This window comes from Fukomys damarensis, unplaced genomic scaffold (assembly GCF_012274545.1).
Source record: "Fukomys damarensis isolate Sample0158 unplaced genomic scaffold, DMR_v1.0_HiC HiC_scaffold_13, whole genome shotgun sequence".
Lineage (NCBI taxonomy): Eukaryota > Metazoa > Chordata > Mammalia > Rodentia > Bathyergidae > Fukomys > Fukomys damarensis.
Genome location: NW_022900925.1, coordinates 36,187,455 through 36,204,657, shown reverse-complemented (window position 1 = coordinate 36,204,657; position 17,203 = coordinate 36,187,455). Strand labels below are relative to the sequence as shown.

Below are 17,203 nucleotides of genomic sequence, written 5' to 3'. Positions count from 1 at the left end.
CGAACCCAGGACCTTGGGCATGCTAAGCACGAATTCTAGCACGGAATGACACCACCAGCCACAATGTACTACCTTTGATAAAACATTCCTGATACCAGTATTCTCTGATAAGCAAGTCTTTCCGTAAAGAGATAGAGCTTTTAATTTGCAACCTGTTTAAATCCCTAAATGAAAATGCCGGTTTTCGCACAGGAGCGGAACTCTACCTGCTCGCAAGTTCAATACCCAGAGCGCGAGGTCTGTGACAAGCGGGGTGAGAGCAAGGCTGGGTGGGAAAAAAATCTCGCGGGGAAACCGCAATAACCAATTCTCGCGAGATGTTTTCGTCCTGCCCTCTTTTTCTCTCTCTCGCAGGATCACGTTTAATCTCGCGATCGTTGGGAAGTTCCGTTGGGGAAGATGGCGGCGGCCGCGAGCACCTTTCTCTTCTTGCCGCCGGGGACTTCAGACTGAGCCTTCCCGGGAAGAGTGGGGACTACGAGTGCCCTGCGTCCCGGGAGCTCGAGTCTACCTGGTTCCCCTCCTGAGGGTGGGGAAAGGCTTATCCTCCTGGGGTGGCCTCAGGTCCTCACCACCGTCAGGATGAAGGCTCAGGGGGAAACCGAGGGTGAGTGACTGAGGAGGAGGCGGGACACAACTGGGGGAGCCAATCTGGGAGAGGGGGTGGCGGCCGACGCCCCGCGAGTGTCACTTTCCAGAGGGCTCAGAGTCCAGGAGTTGGACTGTGTGTGTTTTAAATTCTGATCGTGCCTTGGTAATGATAGAGCCCCGACTTTAGGTGATGATGGTGGATCCCAACTTCATCGAAGGTTTCCGGCATAGCTAGGGACAATCGGTTGGGCTTTCGGACACTTTTATCCCGGTGGTGGGAGACCAAGCAAGTGAATCCAAACCCTGGTTACACTTCATTCCGAAAGACATGTCTGAATAAGGACATAAAACCAGCAATACAGAACGATATGTAAAGGTCCTGGTGAGTGTTCCGGTGTGAGTGGAATGAATAGGTCTTTAGGATTAAAAGCTGGCAGTTCTCTAGAACGTCGTAGTGCTTAGACACTGAGCTGTGTATTCTAAAGATGCGCAGAGAATTTCATCCTTTCTATAGCTGAACTAAGGAATGCTGAAAAACAACTTTCAGAGGAACTTTAATTCTCCAAATTTCCTCACTTCTGTTTAAATAGTTCTTAGTGTTTTGGGCGTACGTCTGTTAACATAGCTCACTTTATTGTTAATTGTTTACTTATATTTTTTAATTTACTCAGCGTTGTAGATAGGGAATCCTGCCTTATGTTCGCAAAGCCTCTGGTACATAATGGTGGGAAAAAACGTTTGGTTTTAGCTTCAAAATAAAGGTATTTTTTTATCAGCAAGCTTATCAAGAAAAAGGGCCATGTTTTGACATCGAGGAGGAAGAAAGGTATATATAATTCCTGGATTAACAAGATAACAAATCTGATATGGAAGCCTCCATTCCACACTTAGGAGTTTTTGTCTAGTTCATTCACTGTTGTAAGCACAGCCCTTATAATTGTGCTGAAACTAATAGCTTTAAAGTGAGAATTGACAGAAGAGTTGGGCTGCAGAACAACTTTACAGACAATGAAGTCATCAAAGGAAAGAGTTTGAGTCTTGATTCAAGTCTTCTTACTCTCTTAACTCTATTTGACTGACCTGTTCATCTTTCAGTAACCAACATCAACTGTTTTTCTGCATTCTTCCTACAGCTGATTTGAACTTTCCCTCTTTTAGGCATTCACTAGCAGTGTCTCTCATTTTGTATTTTGATGGTTGTTTTCACATTAAATTGTGCTTGCCTCCTCATACATGTCACCTCAGGCATAATATATATTTATTAATTTTCAGTAGTCTCTGCTTACATGAGGCAGTTCAGCTTTTAGAGGAAGGATGGAGGGCCTGGAAGGAAACTCATTTTTTTAGTTACTGGTTTCTTTAGTTAGAATTTAAATAGGAGAAATACGAATGTAAAATAGAAACTGCTTTCTTGATCATAAATGCATCTTTCAAAATTATGACAAAAAAAGTCAGTATTTAATTTTAGAGACTAGGTCTGGCTTTGCATACTAGGCTGGCCTTGACCTCGTGATCCTCCTGCCTTGACGTCCTGAGTACTAGGTTTCAGTTCATGCGCCACCATGCCCAGCATGAAGTCAGTACTCTCATATTGAAAACTAATCATAGTAAGAGTGTTCAAATGTATGTGTAAAATGCACCATACAAGGAATTTTGTGTAAATCAATAGGATTAGAATTTTTTTCTCATGAAAATTTTGAAAAGAAGGCAATCCTGTTCTATGCTGTTCCTTACAGCAGACTCATATGGATGTGTTTTGCAATTAGAAGTGTCTTCTAACCCAGGTACAGTACTACACGCTTGTAATTCCAGCTACTCGGAGGGGTGAGGCAAGAGAATTGCCTGATTCTAGAAATTCAAGGCCAGCCAGGCCAACATAACAAGACCCTGTCTCTTAAAAGCCCTAACTCTAAAAAAACTAACAGAAAAAGCAAAAACAAAACCTTGAACTCTTTCCCTTAAAAACAAAAATAAATACGATAAAAAAATTTTAAATCTGTATGTTTTGGTGTAAATTATACAGAAAAGTAAAGTGCGGCATGGTGACACACAACTGTAATTCTAGCATTGGGGAGGCAGAGGTAGAAGGAACCTAATTTCAGGGCCGTCTGGGCTACATACTGCATTTGAGGTCAGCCTTGGCTTATGGTGAGACCTTGTCTCAAAAGCAGAACAAAATAAAATGCACAGAAATATTTTTGTGGTGTATATGTTTTACTAGTGCACATTAATTTTACAGAATATTGGGGATCATTGCCGTATTTTTATCTGTGTGCATAACATACGTTGATCCAGATAAATATTTTGACTGAATTCGTGAGATGAAATATGAAGGTTTTGTTTGCAAGAAAAATTGTGGAAGGTCTTAATGAGAGTTTCTAATGATGTTTCATGATTTATTTTGTAGAGTCAGAAAAGCTGAGTAAGATGAGTTCCCTCTTGGAAAGGCTCCATGTAAAGTTTAACCAAAATCGACCTTGGAGTGAAACCGTTAAGCTTGTGCGGCAAGTCATGGTGAGGATTTTGGGGACGTGGGTGAAGTGTTGTGCTTGGATGATTACATTAACAAGCTAAGTTCCCCATATGGACTTGTTCAGATAGTTATAATAGCGTATCTTCAGTTTTCTCTATCATCAAACACCTGAATGCTCTGTTTCAGGATCTGCCAAGGAAGGAGGTATATATGTGCTTCATAATCCCTGGAACTCATCATGGATACCAAAATCTATAGATGCTGAAATTTCTTGTATTAAATGGCATTATATTGACTAAAACCAACAAACATCGACCTGTACATTTTAAATCATCAGTAGACTACTTATACTTACTGTAATGTAAATACTTTGTAAATATTCGTTATATTGTTTAGAGAATGATAAAAAAGTCTGTTCATATTTAATACAGAGCAGTTTTTCTTTCTGAATATTTTTGATTGATGGTTGAATCTAAAAGTATAGACTCTATAAAGAGAGATTCTATTTATTTATAAAGCTGTATTAGAGTACATTGATTTTTTGGTTTGTTTTTTGAAGACATCAGTATGTTTCAGGCAGAGGTGCTGAGAAATAGATTAATGGGCTGGAATATGCAGTAACTCAGCAGTAGAGCACTTGCCTGGCATGCATGAGGTCTTGGATTCCTTCTGTAAGAAAAAAAAAAGACCAAGGGATGTGTTTGATAGACTGATGTAAAGGGACTTTCTTCACTTCTGTCAAGCTTCATTGTAATATATCCTTATTGTGTCTTTATAGTACTACAAGAATTTTTAATTCTTTGGTGGTATAGTATTGAGGACTGAACACAGGGCCTTTGCACCAAGCTATATCTCAAACCATTTTTGAATTTTTTTGTTTTGTTTTGATTTTTGAGACAGGGTTTCACTATGTAGTTGAGACTGACCTGGAACTCACTATGTGGGTCTGGTCTCCAACTCACAGCGATCCTCCTGCCTCAGCCTCCAAAGTGCTGGGATTATAGGTATGCACCACCACTCCTAGCTTCAAAACTTTTTTTATTTTGAGACATGTCTCACTAATTTCCCCAGGCTGGGCTCAAATTTAAAATTCTCCTGCTTCACCTCCCAAAGTACTGGGATTGAGGTGAACTCACTATGAAGTTGAACTCACTATGTAGCCTAGGCTAGCCTCGAACCCACAGTGATTTGCCTGCCTCAGCCTCCAAGTGCTAGGATTACAGGCTTGCACCACCAGGAGAAACTGGATTAATTCATTCTTTTGGGCGGGGCATTTATTCTTTTTTTTTTTGTTGTTATTGTTTTGGTTGTTTGAGACAGGGCGTCACTATGTAGTTGAGACTGACCTGGAACTCACTGTGTAGCCCAGGCTGGTCTCGAACTCACAGCGATCCTCCTGCCTCAGCCTCCTGAGTGCTGGGATTACAGGTGTGTGCCACCACACCTGGCTTACTGTATTATTTCTTAATAAATCAGTCACCAGTGTGAGGATCTCTCAGCTAGTTAAGTGGAAGGCAAGGGCAGTTTTAGTGGCCACTTTAAGAACTGGATATTCTGGGGCCAGGGATGTAGCTCACTTTCACTGCGCCGGCCTAGCAAGTGCAAGATCTTGAATTTGGATCCCTGTGGGGGGTGGGGGCTGGTCCCGAGTTTGATCTCCGGTACCAAAAAAAAAAGAACTGGATATTAAGAGTTCATGTGTGCTTCCAGTGATAGTCCAAAGGAAAGTTTTCTTTGGATTTTTTTCTTTTGCAGTGCTAGGGTTCCACCTCAGGGCCTTGTGCGTAGTAGGCAAGTTCTCTCCCAGCTGCCTTTCACCTTTGCTTTGACCTAGACAATGGTTATATGAGTATGTTCACTTTGTAACTGCTTCACTTGTGGTATGGTAACTTTTCTGTGTGGTTTTTGTTTTTGTTTTTTGAGACAGGATCTCATTGTGTAGTTCAGGCTGGCCTTAAATTCACTGCATAGCCCAGAACTCATTGTGCTTTTCCTGCCTCAGCCTCCTGAATGTTGGATTACAGGTGTGCACCACCACACTGGGCTTCTGTGTACATGTTTATTTAGTCATGTTATTCTGCCCTCTCTATTTGACTTTGGTTCTGGTCAGTTGAGTTTAGTACATTTATTAATGCTTAAAATGATCATATGTAGCACTGGTAGAGGAATTGCATTGGCTGTCAACATAGCAATATTTCAGGGTTGGGGAATGGCTCAGTGCAAGAGCACTGGCCGAGCTTGTGCAAGGCCCTAGGTTTCATTTCCCAGCATTGCAGAAAAGCAAAACAAAACCCTCTGTATTTTAGGCTTAATTCCAGTACTTACTTACCTGACATTGTTACATTGGACAAATTATATCCTTTCTCTGTGTTTCAGTTTCCTCATCAGAAAAATGGAAGTATGTAAAGTCAATTTGGTTTTCCACAGTTTTGTTCTTTTTTTTTGGTTTTTTGAGACAGGGTTCCACTGTATAGTTGAGACTGACCTGGAACTCACTATGTAGCTCAGGCTGGTCTCGAACTCACAGCGATCCTCCTGCCTCAGCCTCCCGAGCTGGGATTACACGCATGTGCCATCATGCCCGGCTCCTCAGTTTTGTTTTAAGAAGCAAATGAGGTAGTAAATTTCAAAATATCATATTGCTAAAAGATTCTAAATCCTGCAGCACATGTGTCTTCACACCTTGGTTTGACTATAAAAAAAAGATATTAAAAAGAAAATGTTTCCAGGTGTTGTGGTGCCTGCCTGTAATCCTGGCACTTGGAAGGGTGAATCGGGAATCACTGTGAATTTGAGGCAGCCTGAGCAACATAATGAGTTCAAGGACAGCTTGAATTACATAGTAAGACCCTATTTCCAATATTTTTAAAAAGGGTCTAAAAATAAATACATGGCCGCTTTTCCAGTCTGGAAATTTAGATGTCATTTAATACTCTATTCTCCTTTGAAGTATGCTTATAAATGTATTGTCAGATATGAGATAGATTGACTCCAGGTAGGTATTACAGCCCCCCCAACCCCATTTCTTGAGTAACCAGTATCTTCTTTTGATCACCATGTCTTCTGTTGTGTACTTACCAGTTTTGCAAATTCAGAAACCTAATTTGGGGCCTGGAGATGTGGCTCAGTGTAGAGTGCTCGCATAGTGTGTGCAAGGCTCTGGGTTCAATTCCCAACTCTGAAAAAAGAAAAGAAAGAAAAAGAAAAATCTATTTATTGATAGGTAAAGAGTTTAAAGGTATTTTTTGAAAACACCTACATACTAACCAAATCCCAGTAGATTAGCGTGTAAATTAGAATGCCAGTTTATTTATTTATTTATTTTTGTACTGGATATCGAACTTAGTTCCTTGTGCTTGTGAGGCAGGCTGCAGTGCCACTGAGCTAAATCCCTGGCCCAGAATGCCAATTTATTAATTAACAACAGAAGGCTTATCTTTCTACTTTCTAAATCTGGTTTTCATTGCCAGAAAATCTGGTTTTTTGTTTTATTTATTTATTTATTTTTAAAAATTTTTTGGTACCGGGGATCGAACTCGGGTCCTTACGCTTGTAAGGCAGGCCACCGAACTGCTGAGCTAAATCCCCGGCCCAGGTTTTTTAATTTAAGGTACAAGGAATGCAGATTATTACTAAATCAGATGTTCTATGAGAGTGGAATTAGAGCTTTATTTAGTGCATGGAAAAACCATGAAACACTATCCTCAGACTATAAAACTGTTCACATTTCTGGGTACTGAAATGTGTTGCAGAGAGAAACTTCTCTGAATAGAGTTAGAAAAACTATGTAAAATTTTTGCTCTTTGGGAGTCCTTTTTCTGAATTACATATTCTGTAAGAGTTTGACTAAAATTGGGTCACATTTCTCAGATTACCTGCAGATCACCTTATTATTATGACTGAGGCAGGCTGTTCAGATTTATGACCCGTCTTTTGGGGGTGGGTACAGTATACCTTGTTTACACTGTCCTGTAATTTTTGTAGGTTGCACTATATAGTACAATCCTGTAGTTTTATATTAAGTATTGAATGTAAGAATTATGCAAATAAAAGCAAACTCATCAAGGTGGAGTTTCCTTTGACCATTTCTTTGTTCTGAATATTATAATGTACATACTACATACAATTTGTCATTTAGCAACCAATTCACTTAACAACCTAGCCACATGAACAGAACCTAGACATTAAAGGAGTTGTTTCTATATTTGGGAGTTCCTAAATATTCTGAGCTGCCTCCTTTAAATGTTTAAATCTTAGGATATAGTGACTTCCATAGCAAGTAGATGTTGTCTGTTACATTTGATTGTTTGTTTGCTTTTTGGTTTTGGTTTTTTTCAGTACCAGGGATTGAACTCAGGACCTTGTGCTTGCAAGGCAGGTGGCCAAACCACTGAGCTAAATCCCTGGCCCTTGTTTATTTGTTTTTTGAGACAAGGTCAGCCTGCCCTTGAATTTACTATGTAGCCCAAGTTGGCTTCAGACTTAGGGCAATCTGCCTGCCTCAGCCCCCTGAGTGCTGGGATTACAGGTGTGGAGGTCCTAATCTTTTTCAACATTCATAGATATAAACTTATTTTCCTTTAGATGGATGGACAGAATTACAGATGAATCTTCAGGTGCTATAGTATATAGACCACCCTGAAGACATACTACTGGGACAGTGTATATATTTATCCGAAGCATTGTTGGTGTGGTTCATTTTTACTTCCATTATTTTCTCACATGATACAGGAGAAAAGGGTTGTGATGAGTTCTGGAAGCCATCAGCATTTGGTCAGCTGTTTGGAAACGTTGCAGAAGGCTCTTAAAGGTTTGTAAATACCTTTGAAATATGTTTATCTCACCAAACCCTCAATTTAAGGACTGTTTTGTATTTGAAATGTAAATTAAAGTAGGCTAACTTTCTGTGCACTAGCATAGCTTTTGTTTTCATTTATGAAGGTGAAATGAGGTCTTTCTTGAATTTTTGAAACATTTTTTTTATGCTAGTTTAGAGGCCAATAGAACATGACTAATGAATAACAGGAAATGCTTTTTCTTTCTTCACGTGTGTGTGTATGTGTGTGTGTGTGTGTGTGTGTGTGTGTGTGTGTGAGTGTATGTGACAGGTCAGGCTCTATAGCTCAGCCTGGCCTTGAACTCACTGTGCAGCCCAGGCTGGCCTCGAACTCGTAGCAATCCTCTGCCTCATCCTCCTGAGTGCTGAGATCACAAGCACGTGCTATCACGCCTGCCCACATATTCTTTTTTAATTAATTAAGAAGATGGACATATTAACTCTAAAATTTTTTTACAGTGTTTATGGACAAAATTTTCAGGAAAGATAGCCAGGCATGATGGCACACAATTATAATCCCAGCACTGGGGAGGTAGAGGCAGGAGGATCGATGCAAGTTCAAGGCCAGCCTGGACTGCATAGTGAGACTCTGTCAAAAAAAAAAAAAAAAAAAAAAAAAAAAAAGAAACTTTTTAAAAAAAAAAAAAAAAAAAAACAAAATTTTTTTCAGGAAACAAACATTCATTGTAAGTCATGAGTTTGGTTAATTATCTTTATAGTGACTAATTTTAATTGGGAGAAAAATGGAAGTAAAAAGATATTTTAGTGGTCTGAGATGTAGCTCAGTTATACAGTGTGCGCTTAACACATACAAGGCACTAGGTTGGATCCTCAGTACCATGTAAATACACACACATACATATTACCCAGATTTTTACTTTGACCTAGCCTGATTCATCTGAGTTTTTTCTTTTCTTTTTAATTGTGATAAAATATGTAAAACAAAACTTGTCTTTCTTTTTTTGGTATGGGAATTGAACTTGGGACCTTGCACTTGCAAGGCATGCAGCAGAATCACTGAGCAAAATCCCCAGTCCCTAAAACTTACCTTTGTAATCATTTTTAATTAAATAGTTCAGTGGCACCAAATACATTACCAGTGTCTTACTCTGTAGTTCAGGGTGGTCTTGAACTCAGCCTCGAGAGTGCTGGGATTGTGTGTGCCACCATGCCTGACTACATTCACATTTTTGTGTAACCATAACCATCATTCATCTCCAAAACTTCATTTTCAAAATGGACACTCTCTCTGTGGCACCGCACCTGGCAAGCACAAGGTCCCAAGTTTGATCCCCAGTACTTGTGTGGGGGTGAAATGACACTCTGTACCCTTTATTTTTATTTTTATTTTATTATTGTGCCCTTTAAACAGTAGTATCTTACTTACTTCCTCGTTATCCCAGCCTCTGGCAACCACCCGTCTGCTTTCTGTCTTTATGATCTTAATCACTTTATACCTCATACGATGAAATCAATATTTGTCTGTGACTGGCTTATTTTATGTAGCAAAATGTCTTCAAGGTACATCTTTGTTATTTTTTAACCCCCTGTGGTAATGGGAATTGAACCCAGGGCCTTGTGTGTGCTAAGCAAGTACTTTGCCACTGACCTATGCCTTCACCTAAACAGAATTTCTCTACTTTTTTTTTTCTTTTATCTTTTCTTTTTCTTTTTTTCTTTTTTGGTACCAGGATCGAACTTGGGACCTTGTGCTTGTGAGGCAGGGCGGCAGAACCACTGAGCTAAATCCCCAGCCTAGAGTTTCTTTACTTTTTCAGGTTGAATAAATATTCCATGTATATAACATTTTGTTTATCTAATTCATCTGTTGATGTACACTTGGGATGGTTCTATCTTTTAACCATTATACATAATGCTGTGAACATTGAGAGTTTGTTGATTTGTTTTTCTTGTGGAGCTAGGGATTGAATTTAAGGCCTTAAGCATGCCAGGAAAACCTTACCAATAAACCTGGTGCAGATTACAAGCATTTGAAGTATTTAACGTGCTTATGGCTTTGGAAGATAGGATATACTCCTTAGTACATTTCTGTCTTTAAAGAATACTATTTAGAACAATCTTTGTATTTAGAACAATCTTTGTGATTTCTTTTGTTTAATTTTTTCATAGTAACATCTTTACCAGCAATGACGGATCGTTTGGAGTCAATAGCAAGACAGAATGGGTATGTAGTCTCATCTGTAGGCAGAAATGTTTCGCTTAGTGTTAACTTTGGGTGGCTTTATTTATGTGTGTTCTATTAATTTTTGTTTTGATTTGTTCCTGCTAGACTGGGCTCTCATCTCAGTGCCAGTGGCACTGAATGTTACATCACGTCAGATATGTTCTATGTGGAAGTGCAGTTAGATCCTGCAGGACAGCTTTGTGATGTAAAAGTGGCTCACCATGGGGAGAATCCTGTGGTATGTGTTGTTGATATTTCACTGGAATCTGTGGGGATTATTTAGGAACATAATTTAAAAATGAATTGTTGGGGTTTAAATAGCTTGGGTATAGGTTTTTTCATGAGCCACTGTAGGGATGATGTGGTGGGCTACATTACTGTCTTTAGAATGTAATTTGGAATAACTTGGTCCATCTCTGACACCTTCCAAGGGCTTTGCAAAGTAGAAGCATCAGAGGACCCTTTTCATTTCATATCAACAAACATGAGCCGCAGTTGAACAATAGGTGCTAGGGATGCAGAAATAGATATCATAATTCCCATCCTCAGAATCAAAAAGGACAAATCATCTGAAAAAAATCCTCTAATAGAGATAAATGTAAAATGTATGTAATCACTGAGTTTAATATATATTCCAGGGATGGCAATAGAGTTCCTGATGTTTTAACAAGCTACTAAAAGTTGATTTCTTTATAAACTATTCCTATATTTTGATTTTTAATTTCACACCCCAACCCTATGATTCACCAAGTAGGAAGAAGATGCTTCTTATTTCTTATTATAAGGGCCTTCTGTAGTTGTAATGTTTTTGTAACAAAGCGTGTGCTATTATTGAAAGAGAAGAACTGTTGATATCTTCAAAGCTGTTTGTGTAGTTTAATATTTTAACATAATTTCTTTGATTTCAGAGTTGTCCAGAGCTTGTCCAGCAGTTAAGGTGAGCAAATAACGTTTATATTCCTTGGTACTGATTGATAATCCTGTTGAGTTGTTTTGTTTTGTTTTTGAGGTAGGGTCATGCTATGTTGCCCAGACTACTCTTAACCTCTGAGCTCAAAGGATCTTGTCTGGGCCTCCTGAGTAGCTGGGACTACAGGCACGCACTACTGCTAGTATTTATATCTAAGGGTGTTTGTTTGTTTGTGTTTTGTTCCATTTTTTGAGATAGGGTCTTGATATGTAGTTCAGGCTGGCCTTAAACTCATTATGTAGCCCAGGCTGGCCTCAAACTCACAATGATTCTCCTGTTGCAGCCTCCAAAGTGCTAGGTTTAATAGGTGTGTGCCACCACACGCCTGGCATACATCCAGGTAGTCTTCAGGAATTACTGTGTATTCCTTAGGAACTAATTTTTTTTTAGTAAAATTTTTCATTCTGTGCCTATTCACTGAATTGAATTAGCACGAATTATTTATTTATTTAGTACCACAGATCATACTCAAGACCTTGCACTTGCAGGCAGACGGTGGCACCACTGAGCTAAATCCCTGGCCTGAGCATGAATTTTAACCCTTCTTGATCTAACCCAGGATTTCTCAACCTCAGGAGTACTGACAATTTGATTTGGAAAATCCTGTTCTTGGAGGCTACCTGGGCATTGTATGATGTTCAACAGCATTCCTTGCTTCTCTCCTCTAGTTGCTAATAGAATTCCTTCAATTGTGACCCTCAAAAACATCTCCAGGGGTTAGGGATGTAGCTCAGTGATAGAGCGCTTACGTAGCATAAAAAAGGCCTGAGCAGTGGTTCTGCCTCCTGCCTTGAGCGCAGGGTCCAGAGTTCGATCCCTGGTACCAAAAAAAAAAAAGCCCGGAATTCAATCCCTAGCACCCCCCCCCAGTGAAAAGTTTACTTTGATATAAATAAAAAACAAATAAAAATATCTCCAGACATTGTCACAGGTAGTGCGGGACAAAAATCACCAAATCACCCCTGCTGAGAATTGATCTAGTCTCAGGAATTCTACATGGGACAAAAATGAATAGAACCACATCATTAGATCAGAGAAGCCTTGAGAAAAATGAGACAGTATCAAGAAAACAAAGTTTTCCCTTCAGGTTTGAGGAAAATTGTGCTACATTTAAAGTACACGTATGATAAGCTGTCATGGTAAAAGTAGCAGGCTTGAATACAGTATTTTCTTAGTTGGTTTTTCTGACATCTTTTCCCTTTAAAATGAGCAGAAATTTCTCTGCTTAAATTTAAACCAAGCTTTAAGACTTTCGGAGAGTTTTAGAAAATCATTATTTTGGTTTTGTTGTACACGTAGTGAAATTCTCAGATGCTACCTGGGGATGTCTTGGAAAGAGTGTTAATATTGAGGAAATCAGATGTACACTCAGCTTGCTCAGTCATCAGTTTAATGTGTTGAAGCCAGTAACCCAAATTTGAACCAATTTTAAAAAAATAGTAATGCAATATAAATAGGTAACCTTTCATGGTTTCACTGAATTAATGTCTCCCAAGGTGTTTTACCAGGAAGCTCCATTTATAGTTCTCACCTGGAGCAGGTGGTGTACTGATTTATGAACTGGTGGTCTTCTGAAGTTAATTTGTAAGCTGCTGACAGTGGGAGCCTTAGAATGAGTGTCAGTTACCCTCTGCCTGGTGATTCCATTCACCGAGGATGGTGGTAATACTGACCAGGGAGTATATTTTGCTGCTGCCCTTCTTTTACTGTCATAACACTATGGGCTGTGAATATTTGATAAATGCTCAGCACAACTGATACAGTAGCTGGCGTTGTCATGGCAATTTAATTTTTTAGAGACCTTTTTTTACACTTTGAGTCTGAAAAAAGAAAACTGTTAAAATATTTTGGGGCGGGGGATTTAGCTCAGTGTTTCTGCCGCCTGCCTCGCAAGCACAAAGACCTGAGTTCGATCTCCGGAACCAAAAAAAAAAAAATTTTTTTTTGGATTTGTAAACCTCCAAAGTTCATTCAACAAAGAATCTGAGCCCTTGCTAGTAGGTTCTTTTCCTTAGGACTGATCTGATCTGTGGTTTCTTCCTCCATCACCATTCCCCTGGTCTTAGGTTGCCATATACCTACAAATAGATGTCTCAGTACCTCTGCAATTAAAAAAAAATTTTATTAAAATTTGAGTGTAGTACTGGGAGTTCAACCCAGGGCCTTTGCACTGAGCTGTATCCCTGACCCTATTTTTATTTTGAGATAAGAATCCTGCTAAATTGTCCAGGCTGGCCTCCAAATGGTAATCTTCTTGCCTTATCCTTCCAGAGTGCTGGGATCGCAGGTGTGCGCCACCGCATCTGGCTTGTCTTATTTGTTTGTTTATTTATTTGGTTTGGTCAAAACACCTCACAGTGTGGTCCAGTTGTCCTCTCTCAGCCTCACAAGTGCTGAAATTACAGAAGTGTGCTATCATACTTACAATTTTTATTTTCTATTGACTTGCAGTCTGAGTTACATATTAATAGGAAAGGAAAATGATTCATTTAAACTGTTACATTATTTTATTTTTGCTACGGTGGGGGGCGGATCAAACTCGGGACCTTGCACTTGCAACACAGGTGGTAGCACCACTGCGCTAAATCCCTGGGCCTAAATTGTTTCATTACTGAAGGGGTAACTAGTATATGACTTTTCAGGTGTTTTGACTTACTGCTTCCTTTGGACTTTTATAGTGCTTATTACCACCTCCAGAACAATGAGCAGAAAGATAAAGGAAATTACTTTCTTTTCTTTTCTTTTACTAGTCTTGACTCCAGATATGTTGGGGAGAATATTAGGTTATCAAAATCATTTTTATATGATTTCTGGCAAATTCTTTTTAAGATTGGGTAGTAATTGCATGTTGTATTTTTCTCCTCTTTCTGAAATTCCTATAGGGAAAAAAATTTTGATGAATTTTCTAAGCACCTTAAGGGCCTTGTTAATCTGTATAACCTTCCTGGAGATAAGTAAGTATTTTATTAACATATTTATACATTGTTGCTTTTTTGAAAAAAATCAGTGTAAATCTGAAAGCCATTTTGTGCTAGAAATTTGCTGTTCTTCTGTATGTCATTCTTGATTTCTACTCATAGTACAGTATGTAGTTCAGTTTCTGTCTTTGTTTTACATTAATAGTATCTAAATCGTAGATTACAATGTCAGAAGTATAATCCTTAAAATCTTCGAAATACTGAATTTTAGGATGAAATGAGTTAGTTATTGCAGAACTGGCTTGCAATTTTTGTGTTTAACTCTCCTGGGATTCCATTCAGCTGCTTTTTTTTTTTTTTTTTTTTTGCAGAAATAAAACAGTTTTGGTAGTGCTAAATAAGCTTTGAAATTGATTTTTTAAAAATCACTTTAAAATTTTTTTTTGTTTTTTTAAATTTATTTTTTGAGGTGTGTATTTTATTTAGTGTATGCATATAAATAAACATGAACAGTTTTCATAACTAATAAATTCTTTACTTATTTTTTGGTACTGGGGATTGAACTCAGGACCTTGCACTTGCCAGGCGGGCACAGCACCACTGAGTTGAAGTCCTACCCCATAACTAATAAATTCTTAAACTGTAGCCTACTTTAAAGGCACGTGAATGAGATTACTTTTTTTTTTTTTTTTTGGTACCGGGGTTTGAACTCAGGTCCTTGTGCTTCCGAGGCAGGCGCTGGAACCACTGAGTCAAATCCCCAGCCCGAGATTACTATTGAGACTTGCAAATCTCTCAGAATTATGGTTCTCTCCAAACCCTTTATCCCATGTTAAAAGTTCCAAGGAAAAGGTCATTTTAATCTGAAAGTCACATTTTACCACAAGAAAAGAAAAATAAGAAACGACAGCATTATATGTCATAAAATGTGTGGGATATACATTCTAGTGTCTTTCCCCCATTCAGATCTTTTTGTGAATGTTACAGTCTATTGAAATGTCATACTGGCACCAATTGTGGGGACCCTTGTTTCAGATCATTATGTTTTTTTTCTGTGCCTGGTTTAATTATAATTGCGCAAACATAGGAACAAATAAACAAAAAAACCCCAAGATCTAATAGAAAAACAACAGCAAGCTCAAAATGAACCACTTGCAGGTGAGGCACATTCAGTATCATTCAGTAGGAAACCCACTTGATGGTTTGGAGGGTCTATAGTGGGAGATATGAAGGGCCAATACAAAGGGTCCTTTCTGATTTAGTTGGCAGTACATATAAGAATATGCATAAGGCTAGGTGTGGTGGCACACGCCTATAATCACAGCATTTGGGAGGCTGAGGCAGGAGCATTGCTGTGAGTTCAAGACCAGCCTGGGCTACATAGTGAGTTCCAGGTCAGTCTCAATTACATAGTGAGATCCTGTCTCAAAAAACCAAAGTAGGGGGAAAAAAAAGAATATGCATAAGAGGACAGAAATCACTATGCATTCATTCTTTTCTTTTTTGTGGTGCTGGGGATTGAAACCAGGCCCTCACACATTAGGCAAGCCCTGTACCTCTGAGCCACATCCCCCCAGCACTAAAGTTAGTTTGGTTTTTTGAGACAGGGTTTCAATATGTTGCTCAGGCTAGCCTTGAACTCACTGTGTAATCTGGCTGGCCTTGTGGCAGTTGTCCTGCCTCAGCCTCCCAGTGGTGTGTGCCACCATGCCCAGCAAGTTGGTTCTTTTTTTTTTTCTGGTACCAGGATTGAACTCAGGACCTTATGGTTGCGAGGCAGGCATGGTACCACTGAACTAAATTCCCAGCACAAGTTGGTTCTTTTTTAAAAAAAAATGCTTTCAGTGCCTCCAACACAAACTCACCCTTTAGGCTTTCTGTATCACTGTGTGTATATGTATATTTTTCACCTATTTAACTCATTTTTCTTTATCTGCTCTCCAGCAAACTGAAGACTAAAATGTACTTGGCTCTCCAATCCCTAGAACAAGATCTATCAAAAATGGCAATTATGTACTGGTAAGATTGGCTAAAAGTCATTTTTTTCTTTTGTGGCCATACTGAGGATTGAACCTAAGGCCTTGCATATACTAAGCAAGGATTCTAGTGCTGAAGTATATCTCAAACCCTTTTTATTATTGTTTATTTGTTTGGTCCTGGAGATCAAACTCACGACCTTGGGAGTCAGGCAAGGTGCTACTGAGCTAAATCCCGGGCCGAAACCCTTATTATTATTTTTAAATTTTGAGGTAGGATTTCACTAAGTTGCCTGGACTGGCCATGAATTCAAGATCCTCTTACCTTAGTTCCTGAATAAATGAGATCAAAGGCATGTGCCACCATGCCCTGCCACAAGGAGTCACTTCTATATGACGCCTGTAATTTCATCCAGGATGATTATGAGGTCCTGATTTATACATATATATTACACATATGTGTAATAATGCAGATCATTATATAATTTAGATAATATACACATGCCTGCATTATATGTGTATTGTAGCATAAACATTTACAACACAATTTCTCATTTAAAGACCTACCTATTTAATGACTGTGGACTTAACAGCTTGTATTCAGACTTACAATGCAGGAATGTGAGCAACAGTGCAGCTTTATTGTGGCTTCTTCTACAGGACAGTATTGTATTTTGTGCTGCTTGTATTGTACAGTACAGTCTTGTAATTTTATGTTCTGTTATACATTACAATACTGCACTATAAACGTTATACAAATAAAAGCAGTCATCAAGTTGGAGTTTCCTTTGACCATTTCTTTGTTTTGAATATTATAGTGTACAGACTATACACAATTCTTTATTTAATGGCTACTTTATTTTGTTTTGTTTTTTTTGTTTGTTTGTTTTGTTTTTGGTGTTTTGAGACAAGGTCTCACTATGTAGTTGAGACTGGCCTGGAACTCACTATGTAGCCCAAGCTGGTCTCAAACCCACAGCGACCCTCCTGCCTCAGCCTCCCGAGTGCTGGAATTACAGGCATGCACCATCATGCCTGGCTATGGCTACTTTATTTAATGACCTAGTCACAGGAACAAAACTCAGTCATTAAATGAGGAGTATCTATATATAATAGATACAGCCTCTTTTATAGATATGCATTAAATTATAGATCTTTATATTATACAGATAACATTTCCTGGTGTATAACTTGATATATTTATCTATATTTTATCCATATTATGTCTTTTTTTTTTTTTTTTTTTTTTTTTT

At 38.7% G+C, this 17,203-nt stretch overlaps 1 protein-coding gene across 4 annotated transcripts in view; it reads left to right on the top strand.

Moving 5' to 3' along the window:
• The first annotated feature begins 380 nt into the window (after positions 1 to 380).
• The window catches only part of Med1 (mediator complex subunit 1), a 31,698-nt gene continuing 14,875 nt past the window's right edge, over positions 381 to 17,203 (top strand). For 3 of the 4 annotated variants that reach the window (XM_010620043.3, XM_010620041.2, XM_033763017.1), the window contains exons 1-8: positions 381 to 607; positions 2,999 to 3,105; positions 7,796 to 7,874; positions 10,032 to 10,086; positions 10,192 to 10,324; positions 10,995 to 11,023; positions 13,939 to 14,010; positions 15,919 to 15,993. In XM_010620043.3, the coding sequence (XP_010618345.1) occupies positions 583 to 607; positions 2,999 to 3,105; positions 7,796 to 7,874; positions 10,032 to 10,086; positions 10,192 to 10,324; positions 10,995 to 11,023; positions 13,939 to 14,010; positions 15,919 to 15,993 (575 nt within the window). In that variant the 5' untranslated portion in view covers positions 381 to 582. The remainder of the gene's footprint in view (positions 608 to 2,998; positions 3,106 to 7,795; positions 7,875 to 10,031; positions 10,087 to 10,191; positions 10,325 to 10,994; positions 11,024 to 13,938; positions 14,011 to 15,918; positions 15,994 to 17,203) is intronic. The other variant, XM_033763016.1, reaches the window with a different exon arrangement.